The sequence below is a fragment of the Pleurodeles waltl genome, chromosome 7 (assembly GCF_031143425.1).
Source record: "Pleurodeles waltl isolate 20211129_DDA chromosome 7, aPleWal1.hap1.20221129, whole genome shotgun sequence".
NCBI classification, from domain to species: domain Eukaryota; kingdom Metazoa; phylum Chordata; class Amphibia; order Caudata; family Salamandridae; genus Pleurodeles; species Pleurodeles waltl.
In genome coordinates, this window is record NC_090446.1 from 286,931,321 (window position 1) to 286,958,047 (window position 26,727).

The window sequence follows — 26,727 nt, forward strand, 5'->3', positions numbered from 1 at the left end:
TTGTAGCATGGACTTCAAGATCTTATCATAATTAACGTGAGCTTACGACCAACAAAAATGTGCTGCACTGGTGATCTAAGTGACAGTTCTTTCCTTATGCTACAGATTTTGTGCCACACTCATTTATGTATATTTATGATGATCCTTTTTGGTTATGCAGAAAAATGTCAGTAAAATATTATTTTGAAAAAAAAACATGAAAAAACCAAAGCATTTAAAACAGGTAGGAACAAGAAAACAAATTGATCAACAAGAGCCTATGCGCCGGGCCCTTCTATAAGCCCAGTGCTTGGGCTTTCCACACCTTTAATGTTACAGTTGATATAGCACCCATCACAACAGAATCACTAATAGAATACAGCAACATTATAAAACATGAAACATTAGATATTATGAACATGTTCTCACTTTGAAAGAGTTAGCCCTTAATAATGTCCTATAATTAAGCAAACAAAAATAATTTCTTAAAAACTGAAAGAAAAAACTTAAAGAAAACTGCCACGTACACAAAATGTAATAGACTTAGGCTACAGGGAGAGCTTAAGCTGCATCCTTATATTACGCATATTAGGACACCTGGCAATGGTAAACTATTATGCTTTTATCACCTTAATTCCCTGAAACCCCTTAATGTCTGAAAACCTTTTTGAAGTAAAAACTACAAGCAGTTTTCGGTTGCCTTTTCGAGAAGGGGTGATCTCAAACTCGATACTGGCGGTCTCCCTGGGCTCCAGGACTGGCAGCCTGGAAGAAAAAAGGAGAGTACAGGAATCACTGTAATTTAAGCCACCATTGAATATTCATTTTACATCTCAGAGTAGAACAATTAAAAAGAAAGATGAAGTCAGAGAAAACAAAGTAGGAGGCTAAACAATGGAGATATAGAACTACTGTCAGAGGCATTCACAGAATGAAAAATAAAATAGTTAAAAATATGAGAACATGTAGGGGGAAGCACATGTCACAGAACAAAGGAAGGAAGAAAAGCTAAACAGATTACGACAATAAAATAAAATAAATGAAAACAGTGTTCCAGTACAGTGTGACATAGAGGCAGTCCCACTGTCAGACTAGGACAAAAGACGGGTAAACCTCCCTTGGGCTCATATCTCAAACTGTAGATCACAGCCCAATCATGCGCTGGGCAGTACAAAAATAATATCTTGGAGCATAGCAGGGGCAACCAAAATCACTCATGACGCAAACCTGGAATGCTTTTTGAGAAACGTTGATATCATCTGCCTTAAAGAAACTTAGCGTGTGGCTGAAAATCCATTAGCAGGATTCCAAGAATTCTTTAGTCCAGCTATAAAAGCAAAGAGCAAGGGACATCCTAAGGGAGGTATTTCCACCTACATAACCACAAGAAAAACTTTAACGGCAAGGAGAATTGGCCAACTTCCAGCCCACATGTTAGCCGTCATCACTGAAAACTGGCTTTTGGAACAGGCATCAACTTCGGTCATAATATTAAACATCTATATCAACCGCTGGTGAGAGCTTTGGAGGCATTTGGGCTGAGGACCTTGAATGGTCGTTTTCCCACAGACAGCCCAATGAACACAACGCGCATATGAAAGAAATCAGCTAGAACCCTGGATTACATATTTACGTCCACAACATTCTTCAAATACATTCAAGTTTTTAGCACAAAAGTAAGATGCAAAAGTGATCAGCATCCACAAGTCATGGAAATCACGAACAACAACCGTGACATGGCACAAGTGCACAACATAGGGTACAGGATCCAGGAAGCCATCTCCACCGTATAAGATGGTCAAACCTGTGTCTGGGGAAATACGAGGTTTGGAATTGAGCTTATTATCCTACCCAGGAACCCAACCAGGCATAATCACCAGATGGGAGGCAATGCTAGCATCACTAAGAAACCAGCTAGCTCCCTTACAAGGGTACACAGGCTTGAAGCCCCACAGAATAAAAACCAACGGTTCACACATTCCCTAAAGCAGCAAAGGCAACAGCTCAACAGACCCGGGCTCAAATTAAGAGCCAAATCACCTACCCTTCGAAGTACAAAAAATCAAAGGACACCTTAGGCACTGCAGAACCAACGGGGTTCGTTGCCTGAATGGCCTCCCCATGGGGGTCTTAAAACAGGATCTGGAATTTTGGTCCAACCAACGTAGTAATCTGTTCACCTCTTGCGTCACAGAAAATAAAATCTCTGATTCCTAGAGAGGGGTTATTCTCCACACAATTTACAAGAATGGCCCTCTTGAATGTTTCAGGCACAGAGCTGCAATACTGTTAAATATCCTAGATCAGTATTGCAAATCCAACATGCTGCTGTTAAACCTGGAGAAAACCAAGGTCGTCATCTTCGGCAATCGCATAGTAAAGAAAAATCAGTGGCTCTGTGGAAACCAGCTGGTGGGCAGAAGTAGTAGCTACAAATATTTGGGAGTCTGGTTGCAGGAAAGGTGGTCTCACCGCTTGCATTTAAACACCTTGAATGCCAAAATCACATCACAACTTGCAGCCCTTCACAATCTATCTACGAATCTGCAAAGTCCAACCTGGAGGCCACTCCTAACAGTGATCAAAGCAAAGTTCCTGCTCTCCCCGATATACAGTTTAAAAAGTTATACTGGCAAGTTTAATGATTTCTTGAACATCACCCAGAGTAAAGCTTTCGATTTCTCTTTCGCCTACCACGCAGTTCTTCACCGGCACAAATCAGACTGGAATTCGGCCTACAAGACCAAGCCCTGGTGCAGAATGGAGCTATCCTCAAATATGCCTCTGTATTAAGATAGGGGCCCCAAAACACTAAAAGCACTAATCTGGGAGGAATCAGGCCTGAACTCGCCGGATGACTCAAATTCATGGTCTGACAAAATTGCCTTACCAATCAAGCAACTTCAGGCAGAAGAGCTGTGGCAAAATACCTTACTGTATAAATCTTTTAAGAAACTAATAAATAAGCAAATTAAACAGCTTTCGTGGAGCAAGGACAAAGACAAGTTCAGGTCACATTCCCACTCATGGATGACTATCAACACGTATAAGGCGCCAATAGCACAGTCATACCAGGGTGAAACACTAAATATATTTGTAAAAATAAAAGTGCTGCATGCCAGCTTTGATCTACTCCCCTCACTGGACATGGTCCCAAAATGGCTCAAACCCTCACAAATAAGGAAATGCAGGCTATGTGCATATCATCCGGAAGTCTTTCTACACCTTCTATGCATATGCCCTGCACTGTCACCCTGGCGCAAACTGTACCTCAAAAATATGTTCAACTCAAACGGCATTAGATCATGCCAACAAGCTATCCTATTTTGCCTCAATGGACCGACACCTCAGCACATGGCATGTGTAGCAAAATTCATATTAAAAGCAGAACTCCTGTTAAAGCATGCGCTAACAAACTTTGAAAGCTGAGGGAGATATTAAGCTCATGACTAAACAACTTCCTTTTTAATACTCTCATGCACTGCCTAGATGCAGAACATTATGGACAGCACGGTGTTTGAGAGGACAGTTCATGTAATCATCCCCAGGGATGAAACATACATTCTTTTTAAGTGGACTTCCAATACCTCGGCTAGGTACCATTGTTTTTACTCTGTGAGTTAGAAACCTCGTGGGTCGTTTCTGGCTTACCAATTTTACCTTTTTATGTATATCGCTGAGAGCAACGATTTTGATTAATTATGCAATAAAGGTATATCTATCTATCTATCTGTATGGTATGATCAAACCTCAAAAATACTGATGCCCCAAATTCAGAAGTTACAAGCTGTGGTATTACCGCACCAGAAGGTGTTCCACACCTCAGAATGGGTGATACAACAATAATACTGTTTGTGTTTGAGTAATTAGCTGGGCTAATCTGGGAATGTTGTTGATTTTCCGTGCATGAAATTTCAATTTCTCCTGACAAGAATTGTGCAGAGAAAAACCTGTTGTGTCCATCTTAGAAATCAGATTCAGATGAAAAATCTGGTTTGAAACAAGAACGAACTTTAGGGTGAAGTCACCATTTTTCTAGATTAATCTGACCTAAGATTGACAATGTAATATGGTGCCAAAAGCTACAATCATCATAATTGTTTTTTTTGGACAGTGGCACAAAGTAATGTCAAATCAAGTATCTGATCACTCCTATTGGAAACAATTTTCCACTAACAGAGATTCCAGTCACTGAATGTGGTTAAGTTGAAGTATGATTTTGGACATGGAATAATGAAGTCTCGGTTTTTTAATTATTTGAATTACTAATTTCACACCCATCTTGCGATTGATACACATGCTTAAATTAACGTAAAAAGCTTCTGGTGCGCTTCTTTTCTGGCTCTTAAGTACTTAAATAAGGCACCAACATTAGCCCAATACTTCATTTGCATGTGTGTTAGTAGGTTCCAGAAAAAAAAGAAAGATAAAACTAAATCTAAGGAAATTAAATTCTTTCACCTTTATTGTAAAAGTGGTAGAGTGAAGGCGTTAAAGACGATGGTTTGTCTGTCAAAATCTTTGTACTCCTCATTTAGAAGTGGAAGAAAATATTTACCTACAATGAGAGAACTTCAGCTACTTCTGACCTATGCAGTGCTTTAGTCTGGAACTGGAAAAAATGTACTGTAGGAACCCATAAATTGGGAGTCAAGGTGTAGTAGAGAAAAGAGGAGTCATGAGGGGGCGAAGCTTGAAAAGCAGAGCCCGACAGTCAACTTATATACTTTTTTTCTTTTTTTTTAAATGCTGCAAACAAATTGGGAATAAGGACAAATGCGACAGCAAATCTAATGTAGCTTGCCTAACTGGTCACAAACAAGCTGCATTATAAAATACCTTACAGGGCTAACATACCTACTTCAAAGATCATTGTCTGCTTAGCAATTCTGAGGGGATTATATTAGCGATAAAATAACTCTGAAAGTTAATGTAGTTCTGTGTTTTGTCGAGTCACAGTTTTGACTCATAAAGCACCATAGAGAATTAATGTGTCTGCTGCAACAAACAACATACAAAATCCAGAATACAGATTTATATTTTTGTAGATACATAAAGGAGCTACTGTTTTTCACAAACATCGTTTTGTTACTCTCAGTTCAGAATTTGCAATCCTTTTAATAATACACAGTGATCTATTAGTAGCATCATGGAGCTGCAAGCAAACTTTAAGTCATAGGTTTAGATCCTTATTGTTCTTTTTTCTCTATCTGTTGCTATTATAAGATTGCAAAGAAGGGCTCCTCCGGGAATTAAAGTCCTGTAAGAAAAGACAACCACAATCACAGTGTTATTTTTTATATCCGACTTTGTGTTTCTCCCGATGCTCACTCTTCACATATAATGTATACAAATATGGACAATATATGATTCCTACACCTTATAACCCTCATTGTCTTAAGTAACACTTCCTGTACTTTGATTTACACACCTCTATTATTTATTGTATCTCTGTGTGTGATGTTAAAGGCTCTGACACTCTGCACTGGGATGAGTAGCTCTATAATAGAATTAACAAAATACATTAGTAGGGGCCATTTAAATCATTATCAGTGTGATTACTCATTCACACAATAAATGTTGCATTCTTACTGTGCATGCACCTCTCTTACATAGGGGGATTGAACAAAGTCAAACACTTGCTTCCAAGTCTTAGTTTTTCTAAAGCACTTGGGAAGTGATAAGCCATGTGTCTTTGTTGCATTGGCATCTAGCTGTTAGCAGGACTCGAAAAATCGACTCAATATTTTGTTTTGCGGGAGGTACTTTCAGGGCCTCCTGGCCCACTGAAAGAGCTCCAGCTGGAAAAGAACAGGTGTTCTGTTCCTTCAGAAAGTGAATGAGCAAGGAGGATACCTTCAAATCTTGTTTTATCTTGTCACACTTGATGTGTGTTCAAAGACAGGTAAAATGCCAGCTGATATCTTCTTAAAAATTGCTGCATGTTTTATCATGGAAATTGGAGTTTATTTTTCTTTTTCCTACTGCAAACTAAGAGGATTTCGTAAAGTTGGATACCTTACAGTCGTGCTCTGGAACAAGAAGTGTGCAACGAAAGCCAGTTAGACGCAACATTTAAATAGCTTATAAATGAACAGTACAGGTATTTCCAAATTTGTCAGCAGTTAGGGAAGCACTTTTTTGTAATTCAGAAGTGTAATGGAGACAAAGAATTTAATAGGATTAAAATAAATCAGAACACTTTATTTAGTGATGCGCAAATGATAAATATCTACTGTTACCAGATACCAAATATTCTCATTTGTAAGCCGTGTGGTTTTAACATCAAAACTGCATACCAATAGGAAATTTTGTGTCCATTCCAAAGGTAAATTTGCTATCTGTAAATGACAATGGGCTACCACACAATGCTTTATTAAAATATATTAAAAGGGAGATTTTAAACATGAACTGAGAAACATGCCTGCCCCCACCCTGATGAAAATGCTTTTGGTGAACTAAGAGCCAAGTCAGGGGTTATGTGTACACTATATATGGGCTAGATTATTTTATATACCTGGAGCAAAGGTTTAGTCTAATAAATAAAAAAACAATAGTTTTATGGACATCAGACATGCTGAACTCAAATATTTGAAGGTACTCTTAGATGTGATAATGAAGTAAAAGGGGCTAGGTTATAAAAAAATATTTGCCCAGGATCACACAATTTGAGATCAGTTTTTGAATCAAGAGCATTATAAATAGGTTGAGTAGATTATTCAAATCACTGGACCTGCAGGTCTAAGAACATTTTAATGCATTTCAAGGCCTTGTTAAGCTCTATATGGATCCTACCCGCTATGATATTTGAACAAAAGAAGAGCTGATGGCCCTTTAAATCATGCCTTTGTGCCCAGCTAGCAGTACAAATAAGAAAGACCCCTCACTGCCTGCAGGGTGTAGCAATGAACGGAATGCAGACAACGGGCGAGCCCTGATGAATTGTTTTCTGGTGCTGGAAAAGAACACCAGGAGAAATTCAACATATTTTGTTCGCTTGGCAGGATCCCTGATCCAGCCCGGAAACAGCTGCAGGAACTGTGATCTGACACAATCCCCCTGCTATCCACCTCCGGTCAACGAAGTTACACCATCACCAGTGTCAGAAGGTCATCTCTCTTTAGGGTTGGCTTTCTGTAACAATTTTTTCCTTGTTGTTTTCTTGCCCAACTGGTAAAAAAGCAAAAATGTCTCCTAGGACATGGGACAACACACCAGAGACAATGATTGTATATGCTGCAGAAACAAACGCTCACCTTAAGTGTTTGCTTTTGGAAACCAAGAAACCATGCTCTCTGGACTGTCACAACATGACGGCCAGACCAGCATGCAATTTGGCAGGCAGGTCACTTTGAGTGGAGGAGAGACCTCCGCTGGGCCAGCGCCATGCTGTCCATTGTGCCAGGTTGTAAAAGATCCTTATATCTTCAGGGACATTCAGTTTGTACCTTCCACCAATTCATGCCAAACTGCAAATTTATGCAGTTGGACAGGTGCAAGGGTTTTGTCTCGCTTTCAGGGCCAGATCTAGAGTTTGGCAGATGGAACAGCTTCTGTTAGAATGGCAGAGGACATTATGCCCATCTCCCTGAAGGACTCCTGTCTATCACATTTAGAAATCACTGCTGGGCCAGTGGGGATCTCTGTACCTTAACAGAAGCTGCCATCATGGCAGTTCCTGTCAACGTACAAAGGTTTGGTGGGTGATTGCCATTCGTTTTGATGGCCATTCATCAAACAAAGTTTTTGTTTTTCAAAAACAAACTCATAAGGTGGGAGTTTGCTATTGAAAACCAAAAATCCCATACCCCTCAAACTCAGGGAGATTTTCCTTGGGTGCGGGTCATTATTAGTTTTTTTCTGTCCATCTGTGCCAGGTTCTGCAGTTACACTGTCAGAATTTTTTTTTGAAGTAGGGCCTCTGTTGAAGAAAAGTCGACAGTCCTTTTGGCCTTAAATAGGGTGAGCGTACCATCATTTTGGTGGACAGGGTACTCCTTTGCATTCACAATGCAGTACTTCACCTCTTAAGTTTTAACATTTACACTAAGAATTTTTTTTTGGAAAAAACATTCTTCCAGCGTGACTCAGCAGGGTTATAGGCTCCAGGAACTCAATTACACTTGCATAAGCCCTCAGTGAATTCTGGAAGAGTGGCATTAAAAGCTCTGAGCGTGATGAAGAAATGTCAAATTACTAATGTCTGGCTCTTAATTTATTTTCTTGCACAATACCTGAAACCCGCATCTGTTGAGCTGGTTTTGCCAAAGATGTGCATCTGATCACCACACCAGGCACCCGGCCCACAGTTTTTAGAGCATGGCTCTTTGGAGTTCATTAAGGTTGTGAGCCACAGTAGGCACGTAACTGTGTCTGACTAAATCACATCTTATTTAAAATGATGCATCTGCCTCCCCAAACCTGTGTGTCTTCTAAAATGCACAACAATGGTTCTTTTGACCAACAGAAAAGCAAAACATCCTACAACACCTAGCTTATGGTGAAGCACAGTTTTTGTCATTTCTTCTCACTGGTTTCTTCTGACCTGGTCCTATTCAACCCAATCATCTTAGAAAAGTTGAAGTGGGCTTCCAAACGTGGGGCACAGGGACTCACATTTCAAAATAGCATGATAATTAAATGGGAAGTCTTCAACTTTTGAAAAGGGCAATTTTGACGCAGGATATTCCTAAATAAAGTGGCCCGGGTTTTCAGAAGTCAGATTTCCCAGCAAGCTGTCTACAGTTGTTGAAAATACCAGTATTAGGAGAATGTCTTCCAAAATGCATGAGTGACGTCTTGAAGCAGAGATTCAGACTAGGTATTTGAACAAATCATCAGTCTTTCCTCCAGCAGGCAAATCAGTTTTCTATAAACAGCCACAGCAACATTTTACTCTTCATCTCCTCTTCATGTCTGATTCTGAGGTCAAGTGGGTGGTACACAGGTTTTTAAATGACGGTATTAAGCATGACATTAATAGGTAACCCTAAATCCTCACTCTTAAGAATATGATGTAGGCTGTTAAAGAAGGTTGTTCCTAACATATCCTCACTCTTAAGAGTATGATGTAGGCTGTTAAGGAAGGATGTGCTTTGAACGAGGATATCTCACAAAGTCCTTTGCAGGGAATTTGAGGTGAAAATGTATAGAATTATCCACGGAATGAACCCAGAGAGTCTCTGGGGTGGTGGTGAGAGGATGAGGGTCGTAGGGTCAGAGATAGGGAGGTACTCACAGCTTCTTGGTCATAATTATAACAGACCATTGGCACCTAATTCTGAGGGTAACCAAGCCAATTTGGAGCAAAATATAAGTGGCTTGTTTTTGTCTTCATCGCCAATATAAAGCTTTATATCTGCAAGTGGCAATCATGTTGAAATCTACCAAACGTAGTTATTGCTTTTACATACAGATTCTCTGAAACTGTACACATTTAATGGTAATAACCCAAATAGTATTCCTGGAGATCATTATAGAATGAAGGTTTTTTCCATAAAACTTAAATTAAGGGGAATGAGAGTTGCCCAATATCAAAAAAATGTGTAGGCTCTCATTATGAGTGCCTATGAAAAACAGATCGTGGATGTAATGGTAACTCCAGTATGCAAAATTGTAGTGCTATTTGAAGTTTTGTCCTATGGCCTGGGGAATTACTAGAGAACATGGTATTTCCAACCTATTTTCACACATTAATCTTTGATTCCAGATATTTTTTTCTGGGGACAATGTTCTCTAGGTTTGACCTAGTAAATTAGTCTTCAGAAACACCCAGAGAAATTCCACCAGCACAAATTCTACATCAATCAGAATGTTGGATTCAGCTGGCCTCTCTTGTTACCAACAAATAAGGAATACTCAGGGCGCGTGGACTCTCAAATCAGTCTTTGGCAATAATTTATAGTAAACATCTCTTAGACTCTAGAACTCTGTTGTTGTGACCAGCAGATGCGAGTAATCGAGCACGATCAGCTCAACCCAGATCAACCTGGATCCGCGCGTTCGGGTTCCCAAGGAGGCGTCAGGAGTTGGGAGCTCAGGCGGCCGGCAGTGGTTGGCGGCTATGGGTAGCCGCGGAGATCTGCTGTGAGTGTTGGGCTGGGCTGGAGTTGATGGTGGCATGGTGGATGCAAGACCGACGCCGAGGTGGGAGATACTTTGGGCTGCGAGGCTACTGGGGCGGTTGGGTTGGGCGCGGTTGGGTGGAGTTTGGTTTGGGTTTGGGCTTGGGCTGAGGGTCGAGGACAGGGTGGTTGGGGCAGAGGAGTTGTGGCAAGGAGAGTGTGAGTGTGAGTGCGGGGGCATTGTGCTGCTTTCCTTACCTTCCTCCTTGCCCTATCTCTGCGCCGGCTCTGCCCTTCCTGGCCCTGGTCTTGGTCCTTCGCCGCCCACTCCCACTCATTCCCCGGCCCTCCCCATCCAGCTGCCCCCTCGCCGCTGCTGCTGACGCTCTCCGGCTGCCACCTTTTGGCTTCGGTTGCCCCCGGTCCACCCTATCCCTCCCCTCCCGCTCCTTTGGATCTTCGCTGGCCCCACTCAGCCCCACTTAGCCCCTGCTGGTCCTAGCTCCTCTCTTCATCACGCTTCTCCTTGCTTTGTCCTGCTCTGTCCCCGGAAGATCCCTAGGACAGCTGCTGTATCGCAAGGAGGTCTAAGAGCATGGTGGCCAGAGCAGGCCACCTCTGAGTGTGCGCCACCGGGTTCTCGTTGAAGCGGCCCAGCTAGGCTGGGTGCTGCCTGTGAGACCCCGGTGAGACCCTCTCGTAGCCCATCCTCTTCAATCACCTTCTCCCTTCTGACAGCCTGCTGACTGCACCCTGCTTCATCATCTCGAGCTCCTCCTCAGAGCATACGCTTAGGGAAAAAGAGGTTGCCGGAACCAAGCTGCCGCTTGTCAACACCCTATGTTAATGCATCAAGAGTGCAGCAGGAGTATAGAAGGCGAACAAGAGAGCAAGCGAGAGAGTTGCCGTCCCAAAATGCGCTGTGGGAGAATCAGACATCCCCCTACCTCCAGCCGAAGAAAGAAGCCAAGCCGGAGAGGGAGGGCTGATACATATGGAACTCTGGTCAGTGTCACTGACACTACTGATCAACTGATCAGTCACTACCTCTACAGAACAGCAGCTCTAACTTGATTAATTCGGACAACCAGACAGTGTCTCACGGCAAGATTAGTTTAAGGGGCTCAATGACTGTGCAAGACATTCCTACAGCTGCAAAGTGCCAGCCTAAAATTGACGCAAAATTTCTTCTTCTTGAGGACCCGGCTTCAGCTATCTACGTGGCAAATTCAAGTATTCCAGGTTTGCCATGCTCTTTGGAACCAATTATAATCAGCCAAGTAGCAGCTCTTGGTTTAGCTCCAAACTCAGTGTGCACCCCCAAAATTCCCCAAACTGTTGAGTATCCATCTATTCCACCAGTCTCCCTGCCTCCGGGGTCATCCTCCTTGCAAATTAATGCTAAAGCCTGTACAGAGGTTCAGGTCCATTCGCATGTCACCGGGATGGAGTCTCCATCCGCAGATGAAATTGCCAGCTGTAACGACTGCACAGATAAACTTAATTCATGGGCTTCAATCACTTTTCCCCCACTTCTCTGCTGGCATCGCCACCAAGGCAGTTATTCAAGCATGCCAGCTTAGTTCAGTCATGCCCCTTGAACTCATCAGGCTTAACCCGAACCATCTACCAAAAGGCTGTTCCTGCGACAGTCTCCCCAGCGCAGGGCAGCAGACCCAAAATTGGGTCAGGACTCGTGAGAGCACCAAAGTCACCCAATGGATGGACCTGGCCTCGACCTACCCCTCAGCAGCTTTGCACCCCTCAGCTGCTCTGTGCCCTGGTATAAACCAGCAAGCTGCTTGCAGCAGGCTCCGTCATCGCTTACCTCTTTGGAATGGGAAGCAATGGTGGCAGTATACGGTGACGGAGATGGAGTAGGCGCCTTGGGGCAGAGTCAATCTTGCTCAACCCCGCGTTCATCTGCAGGGACTTGCTTTAACACTAGGCCCCAATTGGGTGTCAATATACCTTCTGAGATTGACACAGTCCCAGACATACCAACAGTTTTGAATATCATACAGAGCACCCTACAGCTCACTACTGGAGCCTTAAACCTCCAGTCCACCAAAAAAGAACCCCCAAATTAAAATTCTAAATACATTAGCAGTCTTTACTTCAGGAATTGACTCAAAAATTGCAGATCTCAATAACTTGATAGTCAGAGCTCAGAACTCTGAAGATTCCTGGTTACCTGCCTGTCCCTGTACATGCTCTTCAATCTTGAATAAATTAAGCTCTCTACCAGGAGCTTTAAGCAGCGTCTTTGAGGACTTGAAAAGGGCACTGGCTTAAAATGAAGCGGGTGCTCTAAGACTCGCCTCTAGCCCCATGAGCGACAACCCTCTGCAGCCCTTAAGAACGTGTCTGCAGGACACATCCTTGGAACCTTCCAAGCCCTATTTACAGAAACCTACGGATGGCCACCGAAGGCCAGCGAACAATCAAGCAGCACACCTCCCTGGAGCCTCCTTGCAAAACTCAGACTCATCAGTCAGCCTCCCCGGGAGCCAGAACTCGGCGCCTCCTCCCAGCCTTGGGCCCCTTTTCCTCCTGCCACAATTGGCACCCCAGCTAAAAAAAACTTTGCGACCCTGACTCCAGAAGAAATGCCAAAGGAAAGGGAGGAAACACAGGCTAAGAGCATCCCATAAGAAGAACATTACTTCCTTCTTCAGTAGCCAGGTAGGGGGTCCCAAAATATCGTCCTGTTCTCCATCAGGGCTTCAGATTCAAGTACATACATCTTCATCGGAAACTAAGGGTGGGCCATCTAGCGCTCTCAAACCGACGACCTGCTCCAGTTCCACCTCCCCACCAGTCAATCGCGAGAAGGCACCTCCGTTGGTGATTCTAGAAGTAACATCATTGCCAAAGGAGGCATTTCCCGGACCCTTTCTCCGGGAACCGTCAAATGCCCTGACAAATGTATTTCATCAAATGTGCGCCTTATTGTTACAGCAAATTTTGATAAAAGGTCTCGCCAAGTCCAACTGTCCCAGAACTTAGTAAGTCAAGAAAGGCTCAGGGAGAGGGCGCAGGAGGGGGACTTTACATCGACAGCGCCAACAACTTTTGAGGCTACCAGACCTCAGAGCAGGACCAGCCATATGATGCTCCAGTCGCAAGTAGCCCCTACGAGCCCTCCGTTGATCCTGCGCAACAGTGACCCATGTTCCACAGTATTCTTGCTGCACCTGGAATATAGATCAAGAAGCACATTTGACCTGCTGAATCGTGGGAACATTCTATGGTTGTTGGGACAGCTTCCTGAAACCGCAAATCTTACCTCGGCGGATATGGTCTCAGTGGCATTTATCCCTCCCTTGGCATCCCAGATGAATGAAGTAACCAAAGTGACCTGGACCTCGGCAGAGGTAGCAGAGCAAGTGCTTGGAGTAGGTACTACACTCAGGAGCTGTGGGATACATATAACCCGGCAATACACCCTGCTTATCCAAATCCTATATCAAATCAACAGAGTGGTCAAGGTTTTCAACCGTCACTCAGTGCTTCCAACAAGACCTCAAGGAATCCAAGAAACTCGCACGGCACGGCATGGGCCAGTACAGCATCTCTGCCGTGCTCTGGGGCATCATCCTTCTCTAACTACTGGAGCTGGTTACCCAGCACACTGAGCATAGGATCAAGGCAACCATGATGGGACGGGTTAAACATCAGCAACGAAGAGGACAAGTCTAATTTTGCAATATGTTCCTGGAATATTAATGGGCTACTGGACAAACTGGAGGATAAGTGCCTACACAACTACTTAACGTCATTCCAGATAATAATGCTGCAAGAGACATGGACAGAATCCGCACCTACAATGACAGGATTTGTGAGTTATGTCCCGGCAACAAGGAGGGCTCGCTTTGGGTGCTTGAGTGGTGATCTCATCACATACCTCAGTTCAACAATGAAGGGGTGCCACCATACGTCCCCAGTCACGTGCAGTAACCTGTTGACAGTTCTTACTGTGACACAAGGACCCTCCATCTAGCCCTAATGAAAATCTATATCCCACCGGGAAAAACTTTCAAATTAGAAGGTGCACGTCAGCTAGAAGAGAATATTGAAGAACTAGTCAATAACGTTCCATGCCCCCAACTGATCCTAAGTGGTGATTTTAGCATGAACCTTCTGGGATCTGAATCTTCTGATGAAGCCACTGCGGCGCAGAACTTTCTTTGGCAGATACCAGACCACGTTCTACCTGGAACTTGTAAGGGGGACAAACTAGGAAACAACTCATAAAAGATCTTAAAGCAATGGGACTCCGATCTGCCAACGGCCGCTACTGTACGGACCAACCCCCCTCATTTACATTTTTGTAATCAAAAAGCACTATCAATATTAGACTATACAATTTTATCCCTTCCCCTGTTTGGCCGAATTTTGAAAATTCAGGTAACAAGCAGAGGGGAGAGTGACCACTTGCCGCAAGAGCTGCATTTTACTCACCCAATTGAACATCACGAACCTTCGGACGCCTTGCAGCGAGCCACATATATATCTAATGGGAGGCGAATTAAGTGGTCCTCCAAGACCACTTCTGTGCTGGCCGAGACAGCCAAGCGAATATAATCCCTTACATTGAACCTCGCGGACCCTGAGCAAGCACCACAAACAACCTGGGACGAGTTTGTAGTAGAGCTTCTCTCATCCTACCATCAGTAGCTTCAAGGAACAAGACCCCACAGCTTACAAAGCCCCTAATCAAGTAGGTATACAAAGACACTTAAACGGAACTTAAATTCTGCCCTTCCCCGTCTTCAGAAAGAACCTAGGAATGAGGCCTTGAGAGCGCTGGCATCTACCTCCAGACAGGCCTACAGAGGCCACCTATGGACATATCAAGGAGACAAGGCAGTTGTGCTAACAGCAAAACTCTTGCACGCATCAAAGACAAATCGGCATGCGCAGCTCTGGAGGCTTATAAACAGCCTAAGCTCTGCAACACTCTCCCGCCCCCATGATTAATATCTCTGAGCCCACCTGGTATCAGTATCTCTCATAACATTTTGGCCTTTCAACCAAGCGCCATGTAGGTGAGGCATACGTATCAGCCTGTACCTCCACCGGCTCTCCAAAACAACAACACAGCTGCTTTCTGGTTCCCTCAGAAACAGCAAGGATAAGAAGTATTAAGTGTCGGCATGAGGGAGCACCGGGACCCAATGGTATCCCTGCCGCCCTGTACAACGAGGACTCAGAGTTTTGGGCAAAACATCTCTCAACACTCTACAATTGCATACTTGCTACCAACATCAACCCGCAAGAATGGAGAGGCTCAACTATCACCCCCATCTATAAAGGGGGTGCGACTAGCGATCCAGCAAATTACCGATTAATAGCACTCCTAGATGTCGAATCAAATATCTTTGCAGGAATTCTCTTGCAAGAGCTCGAAACCTGGTCTAATGTGAACAACCTGAACCCGTTTAATCAAACTGGATTCTCAAAAGGGGTGGGCACGACTGCCAATGTTATGGCCGTCGCACTATTATTTGACAAATGCCAACGTGCCAAGAAGTCCCTCTTTCTTTTATTTATAGACTATGTAGCTGCATTTGATCGAGTAGAAAAAGGGAAACTGGTTTAAACTCGCAAGTTGGGTAATTCCCTCCCAGTTGTTGAAAGCAATAGTCCTTCTCCACACAGATATCTGGGTGAGGGTCAAATTGGGTGGTGGGACGCACCTTTCCAGGAAAATTCCCACTCTTCAGGATCTGCGTCAGGGATGTGTACTTGCACCCCTTCCCTTTAATTTATTTTTGGCTGACCTACCAGCGGAATTGGACAAGGTGAACTCACATTCACCAAGGCTGGGGCAAACTGCCATGAAAAGCTTGATGTACGCCGATGATCTTATCATTTTCAGGCACAATAGAATAGGCCTGCAGAGGCTACTTAAAGCAACAGCTGAATTCTCTGGAAAAAATGCTCTCCTCATTAATTTGAATAAATGAAAAATCATGCCCTTCAAGACGACTGCGCGGCTGCGATATCAGTGGTACTTGGGTAATAATAAGGTTGAAAAAGTGCGCAAATATAAATACCTAGGGGATCTTCTTGACAGGAATGGCTCCTTCAAACCCCATCTGGAGTCCCTCGGTCAGAAATCCATCTTGCTTGCATTCACATTCAACAGTGTTACAAAAGCATCTGGTTCTTCAACCTATCTGCCGCAATTAAAGGTCATCCAAGCCAAATTAATACCTACAATCACAAATGGCAACGAAGTTCTAAGAGGCCGTGGCGACGATCACTTGGACAAAATGATCACTAAACTTTTAAAGAGGCTGTTCAGCTTACCAAATTATGTTTCACCGGCCCAAGTTCACCTAGAATTTGGCCTGGTTAGGCAGTCTCTAGCCTGGAAAGGAGCATTTATCAACCTAAGCCATAAGCTTAAGGTAGCAAAAGAAGGCTCCCTAAGCTCTCTTATTTGGGTGGAAATGACTTTAGGTCCAACCTCCGCCTTCCGTCTCTACCTCGAGTCCTCCTTGACAACATTAGTCCTGGTAGATCAACTACTCCAACTCAGCTCACATCAGCTTGTCAAACGTGCAACTAAAGTAAGTGTCAAGTCTCTCTCACGTATACATGACAAAGAGGCATTATCGAAACAAAGCCATGCCTGGCTGGTTCTGTCATCATACGGCTCTCTAATCCCACAACTATATCTGGGAGCAGCTGTTAATCCATGGATTAAAGCAGCCTTTATGAAATACCAAATGGGCTGCCTTCCAACATATGCCCACCTTCCTAGGTGGACGAGAATCAACATGATGGACACTTGTCGAATATGTGGGCTGGCTCCAGAAACGCTGATCTATCAGATATGTCTATGCAAAAGCATTGCAACAGATTGTAACAGGCTCCTACGACCAGTTTGGCTTCAATGGGGGCTGCGTAGGTGCAGACCGGTGATATTGGCAGGCTTTAAAGGGGATGACGTATAGGTCAGCTGCAGACTGGCTAAATTCTTTGATAAATTAGGACGCCTTCTTCAAGAGACTGAACAAACGAGACAAACGTGCAAAATTAGCCTGCAAACAACATTGTAGTACTCCGTAATTCAGCTGACCATTTTAACTCAAATCTATTTTATTACTGTATTTTATGATTTCTTGGCTTTTTGTTGTTCTTTTCTTTTCTTTTTCTCTCTTTTCTTCGTGTAATGGTTTTTACTGACCGAACACGTGATAAATAAAATACAAATACAAAATACAAATAGTCTCATGCAGAATTCTTCACATGCACAAATATCAGCATTGCAGAACACTGAAGACTCTACATTAACAGCTTTCCTACGAAGATATTACAATTTATTAGACATTGGTAATATCCTCACCTAGTCTTCATGTTTGCATTTGTCATGTAACATGAGCCCTGCACTACTAGACTTCAAATATGCATTTTGGGCACAATGAAGCAGACCCAGAAAATCACATAAGCAATCAATACATGGTTAAATCTTTTACAATAGTTTTGCGTTGGATTGGTTCATTGTGTCCAATCATGCAGACAATTGATATGGTATTTTACGATGCATTGGCACTGCGCAAGCTTCTACTGAATGATTAATGGACATTCTTTACTTCGGGTGAAAGTGTTCGGCTTTTTATTTACACGCTTAATAAGGTCACTGATGGCTGCTTACTTTGTAAATTTGACATTACACCAAAAGATATGCTTTCGTTCATGAGAACTATGAGTGCTATCATTTTGTTCTACTATACGCTTCAGGAAATTAGATCCTATTCTAAAATTTCCCAGCAGGTTAAATAGCACCTGCTATCCTCATTGTTTTTTTATTGCAGTGTGAAAATGTGATTCAGAGACACATGGTCTTGCTGAACAAATGATAATAAAAACACCAACTAAAGAAATAGCTTTTTATTAGTCTTAGTCCCTTCGGTCCCTGTATTTGCATTTATCTAGAGGAAGCATGTCTTGTTTTGCAGAGTCGTGCCACAGGTGGGCTTTTAGTCTCTCTTTAATTTTTCGGCTAAAGACCAATGACTGCGGCAAACTTCAAAAGTGGTGAACTGTAAATACCTGTCTCAAATTGGGCAGAAGACTCTGACTATATTTTGGGGGGGTGGTTGTATATGGGGGTGGGTGGGTGGACTGGGCTCATGCTTTATTAAAAAAAACAGCCTAATTGGACATTTTACATCCATATTTCAATATAAATACACAATGGGCCTTGTCTAGACTTTGGTTGACAGGTCACTCCATCATAAACATGGCTGATATCACGCCCACCTTACTACAAGTGAAATAAAATCGATGTAATGCAGTTGTAATAAGGCAGATGAAGTAACCTGACCGCCATACTCTAAATCAGGCATTATTCAGATATCTCATCTAATTACGCAATCTTATATGGCTTATTTTTTTACATATGCACAGCCTCTTTTTTGTGTAATTGTTTAACCCTTATCCATCCTGGTGAATTAAGCTGTGTTTGGAAAGGGTGGGGCAGAAAAATCTAATGGTATACAAATCACAAAATCTCAGGCCATAGTCATCACAGCTAAATACATCGTACAAGCTCCTACAACAATGCTATTGGCCGATTACATAGAACCTAGGAGCTCAGACAGCAGGCAGTTTACTCGGATCTCACATGTTCAGACCCCAGTTAAAAGTAGTGATGAAATTCATCCAAACATGGCACTGAGGAAACCAGTAATAGGCTGCGTATCAGCAAGAATTATCCCTCAAGTGTCATTTTTAAGAATATTTCTGAAATGTGTTTCTTATGTTTGAAACACGAGCTTCTGAAAATCCATACATTTCAACATGAAATGTAAAATATTAATTTTGGATAAACTTGCTTAATTCACACAAAGGGAAGCTTACCATCGTCATGATCAAACCAGTACTTATGCCACGAAATTGTAAATATTCATTTGAACTTCCATTACTGCCCCAGCTTCTGCTCACTGGACAAATCAAGTGGTTGATTGTTGCTAGTGTCGTGGCTTTCATGTTTTACCTTAAGTGCGTCCACTAACAAGGTGGAACTAGTTTTGTTGAAAGCACACAATGGCAACTTTCCTCCCATGACACAATAGGCTGACCAACCCACGTTCTATGGAGGCATAATAGACAGGCCAGCCTAACATATCTCGGACTGAAGGGGGGAAGGATAAGCCTAGACTTCCACGACAATATTAACCGTTGAAATTGCAGGATAAGTTAATTGAAAGTGAATTTATTTACCACAAATGACAATTTAAAAAAAGTCAAACAACCAATTTAAATCAAAACTGGTATGCAGTCCAAAAAGCTCCTATAAGTGATACGGCGCAGGGAGAGTGATAAAGTGAAACATCAGTGCACAAGTTATATGTACAGTGCAGGAGTACTTAAATCATCAGTATGATACTGTCCAGGTCTTGAAATAACTTCTGCAGTAATTCCACCAGGGTGGCTGCAAACAAGTTGAGAAATCGGGGCAGCACTACCACTTTAGAAACTGCCACCCGGTCACCCACCGATAGCAGTAGTGTGATCTAAAGGGCCAATAAGTGTCCGAGAGAAGCCAAGGATCGTCCAAAATTTCTTTTGTACAGCAAGTCCGCTGTGTAATAAATGGGCACCCCCAAATATTAAATAGTGCTTGATTCCCACTGCAGTGTTGGGCGGTCGGGATAATTCTATGCCCGTCGTCGTCACCTCGGAGGGAGTACACACAGGACTTGTCCCAGTTTGCCTCTAGACAGGTGTGATGGCCGAAATATGTCAGAATAGTCACTTCTCCCCCAAGGTCGGAGTCCTCCCCTCTCATATATAGGAGCATATCATCCACATACAAGGTAAGATAAAGCCAATCTGAAGAAAGTTGCAAACCCCAGTAATGCACCCCTCCAGGACCGTCATGGCAAATGGCTCAATGGCCAGGGCAAATAATGGAGGAAACCACAGGCATCCCTGTCTGGTGCCCTGTTCCACCGTACATGCCTCCGATATCACCATGCCAGTGCAAACCCAATCCAATGGGCTAGTGCATATGTTTCATCCATTTGACAAAGGACAATTAAAGCCCCACCAAATAATCAGATGCCTTCCAGATATCCAGGGAGATGACTAACACAGTAAGCAGTAGTCGCTCCCGATGGTCTAAAGCCAACTGCAGCTGACTAATATTGGGCATGGTGCTGTGTGCTGTAAAATAACCTGTTTGGTCGGTGTGGACCAGGGGGCTCATGTGGGTGAGCAGTTAGGTTGGCAGCACTTTAATCTTATAGTCTGTACGGTGCATTGAGAGGGGGCAATACGAATTAAGAAGAAGTGGATCGTTATCCTTCTTAGGCAGGGACGCAGTAAAGGCCTCGTGCAAGGAGAGAGGAAGCACTACCAGCTTCCGGGAATCATTAAAGAGGGCCACGAGCTGCAGTACAAGGACCTCTGCATACACAGCGTAGAACTCTATGGGCAGGCCATCCAACCCGCAGACTTTATCCCTTGCCATCTCTCCAAATCGCACTCTCACTTCTTGCTCTGTAATATCCGCACCCAGATTATCCGCCACTGCAGAGTTGAGGGTTAACGGGGAGGAATCTGCAACATAGTACAGCATATCTTCCTCCCTATCCCCTGTACTCGCAGTGTATAGATCAGACATCCTGTTCCAAACTGTTCCGCACCTGGAGAATAGCATACCTCCAACCCCTCACTCTGCAAGAGCCACGTGAGCATTCTTCCCGATTTGTCTCTCTCCACGTCAGCCCTGGTCATATAGGCTTGATAATTTAATTGCTGCAAACAGTCAACCAGGACAAAAAGTTTTTTTCTCTTGTCTATGCTGAGCTCTTTACCCTCTGGCATCCTTTCTAGTTTGTGTGGAAGACCATCTAGATGTGTCTGATGCTGCTGAAAATCAGAGTGCAACTGCGCACGCACTCCTACTTTGCTAGACATGCAATTTCCACAGACTATTACTTTCACAGCCTCCTACTACACCCCGCCCCGATGAGGCGGAGCCTGCATTGCCCAGTCAGTATCATGCAACATGTCCACCCAATGAAGCCAGAAAAGCCTGGTCCTCGAGCATAGTGGGGTCCAAGAGTCAAGTGGGGACACTAGGCCCAAATGCGGACCACTTGGAAGGAGCACAGCAGAGGGGAGTGATCAGACTACATTCTTGCCAGATATTCTGCGACAATCACCTTGCTATACAGCGTCCTGCAGATATAAATTCTATCTAGCCGGACCTCCAAATTGTGTAACCCGGAGCGATAGGCATACAGCTGACCCTCTGTGTTCTGCACCCTCCAGCAATCAACCATATCCCACCGTGTAGCCAATGTGCGGGCAGCATCCACTAACCTACATGCAGGCTTGGCGCGCAATAGTGGATGTGATCTATCCAAGTCCAGGTCCACTACGCAGTTAAAGTCACCTTGTATGATCCTCAGATAGGGAAGCATCAGGTAGAGGAGAGTAGCCAGACCAGTCAGAAAGGCAGACTGCAGGCCTCGAAAAATCAGAAAACTGTTAAAAGGCCTGCAGGTCGAGTAATTTTAATAATCTACTTGACCTAACTGTAATATACTTGACCAGTAAACAGGTCTCAAATTGAGTGATCCGAGGCAAATATTTAATTTTACAGTGTCACCTTTTTCTTCATTCTCACATGAGCGCACCTTCAAATATGTGAGTTCAGCATTTTTGCTATAAGAAAACCCTCTTTTTAACAGACTAAAGGGGTCATTATGACCCCAGTGGTCGGTTTTTATAGTGGCGGTTGTACAGCCAACAGGCTGGCGGTCGATACCACCATATTATGACATTGGCGGTTTGGTCAAAGCCAAACCGCCAATGTACCACACCGGCAGCCGTCACTAGGTCGCCTGCGGGAATATGACACCGCCTACCGCCATGATTTTCCTGGCTTCCATACCGCCACGAAAACCATGGCATAGGTACTGTCAGTGCCAGGGAATTCCTTCCCTGTCACTGATAGGGGTCTCCCCCACCCCCGCAGGCATGGCCACAGCTGGATTTCCACCATCCTTATGGTGGAAATCCAGCTGTGGTCATAATCTGGCTGACGGATGGTAGCCGTGGCGACGGTCTATTGGCGGCCGTCGCCGGTTCATACCGCCATTGCTATAATGAGGGCCTAAATGTTTGCTCCATGTATACTAATAATCTAGCCCACATATAGCGTACACATGATCCAATCCATGACTTGCCTCTTAGTTTTCTAATAACATTGCCACAAGGGCAGGAGTGTTTCTCAGTTTATGTTTAAACACTCACTTTTAATAAATATATGACTACAGCATGATGTGGTAGCACAATTGTCATTTACCGACAGTAAATTTCCAAGAAATGTCCAAAAACCTTCCCACTAACTTGCAGCTTTACTGATGAAACTATATCATGTGTTAACAATATTCTGTGAAAATTGGGTTTCAGAAAACATATTTATCATTTGCACATCACCAGATAAAGTGTTCTAATTTGTTTTCATCCTATTAAAATATTTTTTCATCACACAGAAGTACAAAAAATGGGCTTTGACAGATACTGAAATATATTTTGAAATTTTGCACAGTTGACTTAGTTATTTAAATGTGTGCTAGGAAAAACCTGACCACCTACAGCCTTTCATTTCACACTGTTTGTACAGCACGTCAGGCGGTTCACCTTACAAAATCTTGGAACTCTGCAGTCAGAATGAAAAGTAATGGTAAGAAGACAAACTGAATTGTGATCTCTGTCTCTGAACACAGAGCACACAAGACACGATTTGAATAAGATTTGAAGGTGTCTTTATTGCTCCTTCACTTTCTGACTGAATAGAACCCCTGTTTTCTTTGTCAGTTTGCCAGAAGGGGCTAATAGTTTCTGAAAAAAGTTCGACCTGATAAAATATGACTTGCCATAACGAGTAGGCGAGTAGATTTTTTGAGGCCTGGACTGGTCCACGTTCAGGTTATACACATTTAGTAGGGAAACATCTATACCATCCAAGAGGCTCCGTACTAACACATACCGACCATCTGGGTTGATTACTGCCCTATGTAACTGAAAAAGCACCCGGGCCTAATCCAAATAAAACCCCGTCTGGGAAAAAGCAGAGTATGTAGTGGTGTATAACTGTCCCCTACAGTGCCCACGAAGGGACCACCCCTCAGGTTCGATGGTGGGTCTGCTGCAAGAAAGCAATGTGCACCCCCCAGCGCTTCATGTAAGTCAACACATTGTAATGTTTAGAAGTGGTGGTGAGGCCCCACAAGTTCCATCTAATCAATTTAAAATGGGTTGTCATTTAGACCACACTAAGTAGGAACCTATGAGGCCACTCCCCTGCCGTCCCCAAACATCATTCGGCCCACCCTCACTACTCATATCATGAAACATCCGCAGCCACGCACACCACACCAAAAAAGTAAAACAGTACAAGAGGACAAAGAACCGAACTGAACAACAAACCGCCAACACTCCCTAGAGACTGTGACATAAAAACATCCATTCAAAACAACAAAGAACACAAGGCCACCAATGAGCCAACTAAGTTGTGAGGGGGACCAACCATTCCATAATGGAAAGACCTAGCCAAGAGAGTAGAGTCGCCAGCCAAAGAAGGAGTAAGGTCAAACAAAAAGGCAATGCAATACAATGGGGCACAGTGTGCAAGCCCACCCCCTCACCCAACTCAAAAAAGAAAACAAGAGAAACCAGCAATATTATAGAAGAAACAGCCACTTCAGACAAGTTCGTCGGCCATGATGGGGTGACCACGCCTGTATGTTCTTCAGAACCGGCAAACAGGAGTTGTCTGAATCGGATGCAGAAGTGAAGCTGTGAGCAGCCTTGAATCTTTGTTGTGGAGGGCCCACACTAGGACCAAGAGAGGCAGATGTCTTGACTGCCCTGGTTTGTTCCAGTGCCACCTGCGACTGAGTGGGCCTATATGCCCCCCCATGCCAGTATTACTTCCTCTGCTGGCATGGCAGTCCCTGCCTTTTCCGCAGTTCCCGTTTCACAGTACCCTTGTCATATAGCTTGAGCCAGACCCACGTTGCCACCAAATTTGTGAAGAAGTGCACCTTATCCTCTGTTTGAACTCTCAGGCGTGCTGGGAAAAGTAAGAAGCATAGCAAACCCAAGTCGCACAGTTTTTTTCTTGACCGCAAGTAACATCACCCTCTGGTTCTGCACCTGGAGGGTAAAGTCAGGAAATAGAGACACCTTGGCACTTTCCGCTACAAAGGGTGCATGGGCACGGGCCCGCTGCAGCAGATGAGCCCTGTCCCGAAAGTGGAGAAGGTGAGCAACCACTGGGGGTGGTGGGGCCAGAGGCGAGGTCGATGTGCTGGCACAATGAGCCTCTTCCAAGGGATAGAATTTGGATAAGCCCTCTGAGGCTACCACCTCTTGAAGCCAGTCTTCCAAGAAAGTCAGCAAAGAATCACCTTAAGTGCACTCTGTGATACCCACAATTTGAATGCTGTTCTGGCGGGTCTGCCCTTCCTGATCATCAAGCCCAGCGGTCAAGCTCTGCGTTTGGGCCTCCAACAGTGTAATACGAAGATTGGCAGCCTCTATGGTGGGCTCCAAGGTCTGCACAATGCCCTCCAGTGTATTGATCATCTCAGAAAATGCCCAGGAGTCCATAAGGATAAGGCCAAGTTTTGCTGCTCTGGAGTCGATCTTACTCTAGAGATGTTCCTCAGAAGCATCAATCGCGTCAGGAGCTTCTTGGATTTACTATCAATATGCGATGTGTCATACCCACTTTTGCCCTGCTTGATCCCCTCCTGGGAGACGCTTGAGGATGCATCATGCTTAGTTTGCTGTGTGTGCCCCATGGCAGTCCCAATAATAAAGAAAGGAGCACTGCTGTTGGTCACAGGAAAAAAGAGCAGTCCGATAACACTGCTCAACAGTGGTTATATGGCAAGGTAAGCCACTTTTGGTGTGCCAGCAACCAACAAGGATGATCTCGGACAATTGTAGCACTGTCCAATAACCAAGAGTTCGAGCTATTAAAGGGCAAGAGCAGGCTTCTCACCCGTACCACCTTCCCCGCACCGTGGAGCAGAAAGGGCCATAGGCTGTGAAAGAGAGTCACAAACTGTACGGCAGTCATTCCAAGCGGTTTGTTGCCGAACTTCTCAGGCACTAACAGGGCTTGGAAGAAGCTAGACCAAAGTTAAGTCAGGCCTCTGGTGGCTCACACATGTACGGTCCATCCTATTCCAAACTTGGGCGGTATCATACCTGCCATCAGTATTGACCATAGCCACGTGGGCTAAAAGAAGTAATCTGCTATCAGCAATCGTGCTCCTTTGGCGTTGCCCCAGCCCTGCTAGACAGCTAAGGTCGAGACAGCAGGATGAGTCCCCTGTGTTACCTCCAGGCATTAATGATGGGCTTGGAGGCCATGAAAAGAGTCTCACACAGCACGTTGGGGACAAAAAGGTTGTAAAATGATCTCCCTGGGGTTTACGCGCATAGTCCTTAAATATAAGCCCCCCTCGCATGGAACCCAAGACCTCTCAGCATTCCTCCGGGCCCGGGGAGACACAATATTGTCAAAGCCAGACTGTGTCACATGGCTGCATGGTCTCAGTCAGCAATGCAGGGCCCCCATTTTGCTTCTTGCTGGGAGAAATCTGTGGTCTCCAACCGCTGCTTTCTGACCCCTTCAGGCCAACTGCAGGGGACCCGGGGGATCCACGGGTACCACGAGTGCCAGGGTTCTTGTCTGCGATAAGAGTAGGGCTTGTGCAGCAGATGATGGTGGCTAGGGGCTTGTGGACGGTGAGGTGCTCATGCCATCAGCGCCTTCAGATCACGTTGGCTAGCTCCGCCATCCCTATTCATTCAACAATTGAACCACACCAAAATTTAGATAATTCAACTTTTTCAGCTTTCATTAATTTAGAACAAAATAGAAGTCAATGGGTAATTTTGGAAAAGATAGAGCATTGCCTAAGACTGCAGATTTTTTTAGCAGGATCAGGATGACAAATAAGGATGACTCATGTAAAATATACCCCTTTTCATGTTTTTCCTCAGAAAGAAAACATTTTCTGCTAGAAATTGGGTCTCTAGTTCGATGACGATGCACTGGATTTTCTCTTCTTTCGTAATAGCCCTGAGACCGCGGAACAGGAAGCAAGCTCAATCCAAGCCTTTGGAGAGCACTTGAGGAGGAAGGCAGAGTCCTTCTAGCAGAGTCAGGGGTCAGCAGGCAGCAGGGCATCAAGCAGGCCAGCAGTCCTTCCAGCAAAGCAATCCAGATGAGTCCCTTGGGCAGCCAGGCAGTCCCTCTGACAGAGTCCAGTTGTTGGCCCAGTATGGTGGGGTCACAGACACAGTATATATACCCAAAAGTGGCTTTGAAGTGGAGGAAACTTCAACAATGGTTTTAAAGTGCAGAAGTTCCCCTTTCAATCCAGCCCTGTCTGCCAGTAGCCCTGTGGGGGGGTTATCAGTTAATTGCGTGAGGGCAGGCCACTGGCCTTTGAAGTGTAAGAGAAAGCCCCTCAACCCTTCCTGACCTGGGAAACCCTTCTGTATGCTGATGAATGCAGATGCAGCTGAGTGTGCTGTGTTTATTGATGTCTGGTTAAAATGCACAAGGGCAGCTATCAACCAGCACAGACTAGTCATGGATTTGAGAAAGGTTGTAAGGCAGTAAGTG

At 44.3% G+C, this 26,727-nt stretch overlaps 1 protein-coding gene across 3 annotated transcripts in view; it reads right to left on the minus strand.

The window, feature by feature from the left end:
• Positions 1 to 242: 242 nt before the first annotated feature.
• LOC138304022 (protein-glutamine gamma-glutamyltransferase 6-like) overlaps positions 243 to 26,727 on the minus strand; it is a 418,261-nt gene continuing 391,776 nt past the window's right edge. For 2 of the 3 annotated variants that reach the window (XM_069243674.1, XM_069243673.1), the window contains one exon: positions 456 to 744. In XM_069243674.1, the coding sequence (XP_069099775.1) occupies positions 594 to 744 (151 nt within the window). In that variant the 3' untranslated portion in view covers positions 456 to 593. Of the gene's footprint in view, positions 745 to 26,727 lie in introns of all 3 variants that reach the window. The other variant, XM_069243672.1, reaches the window with a different exon arrangement.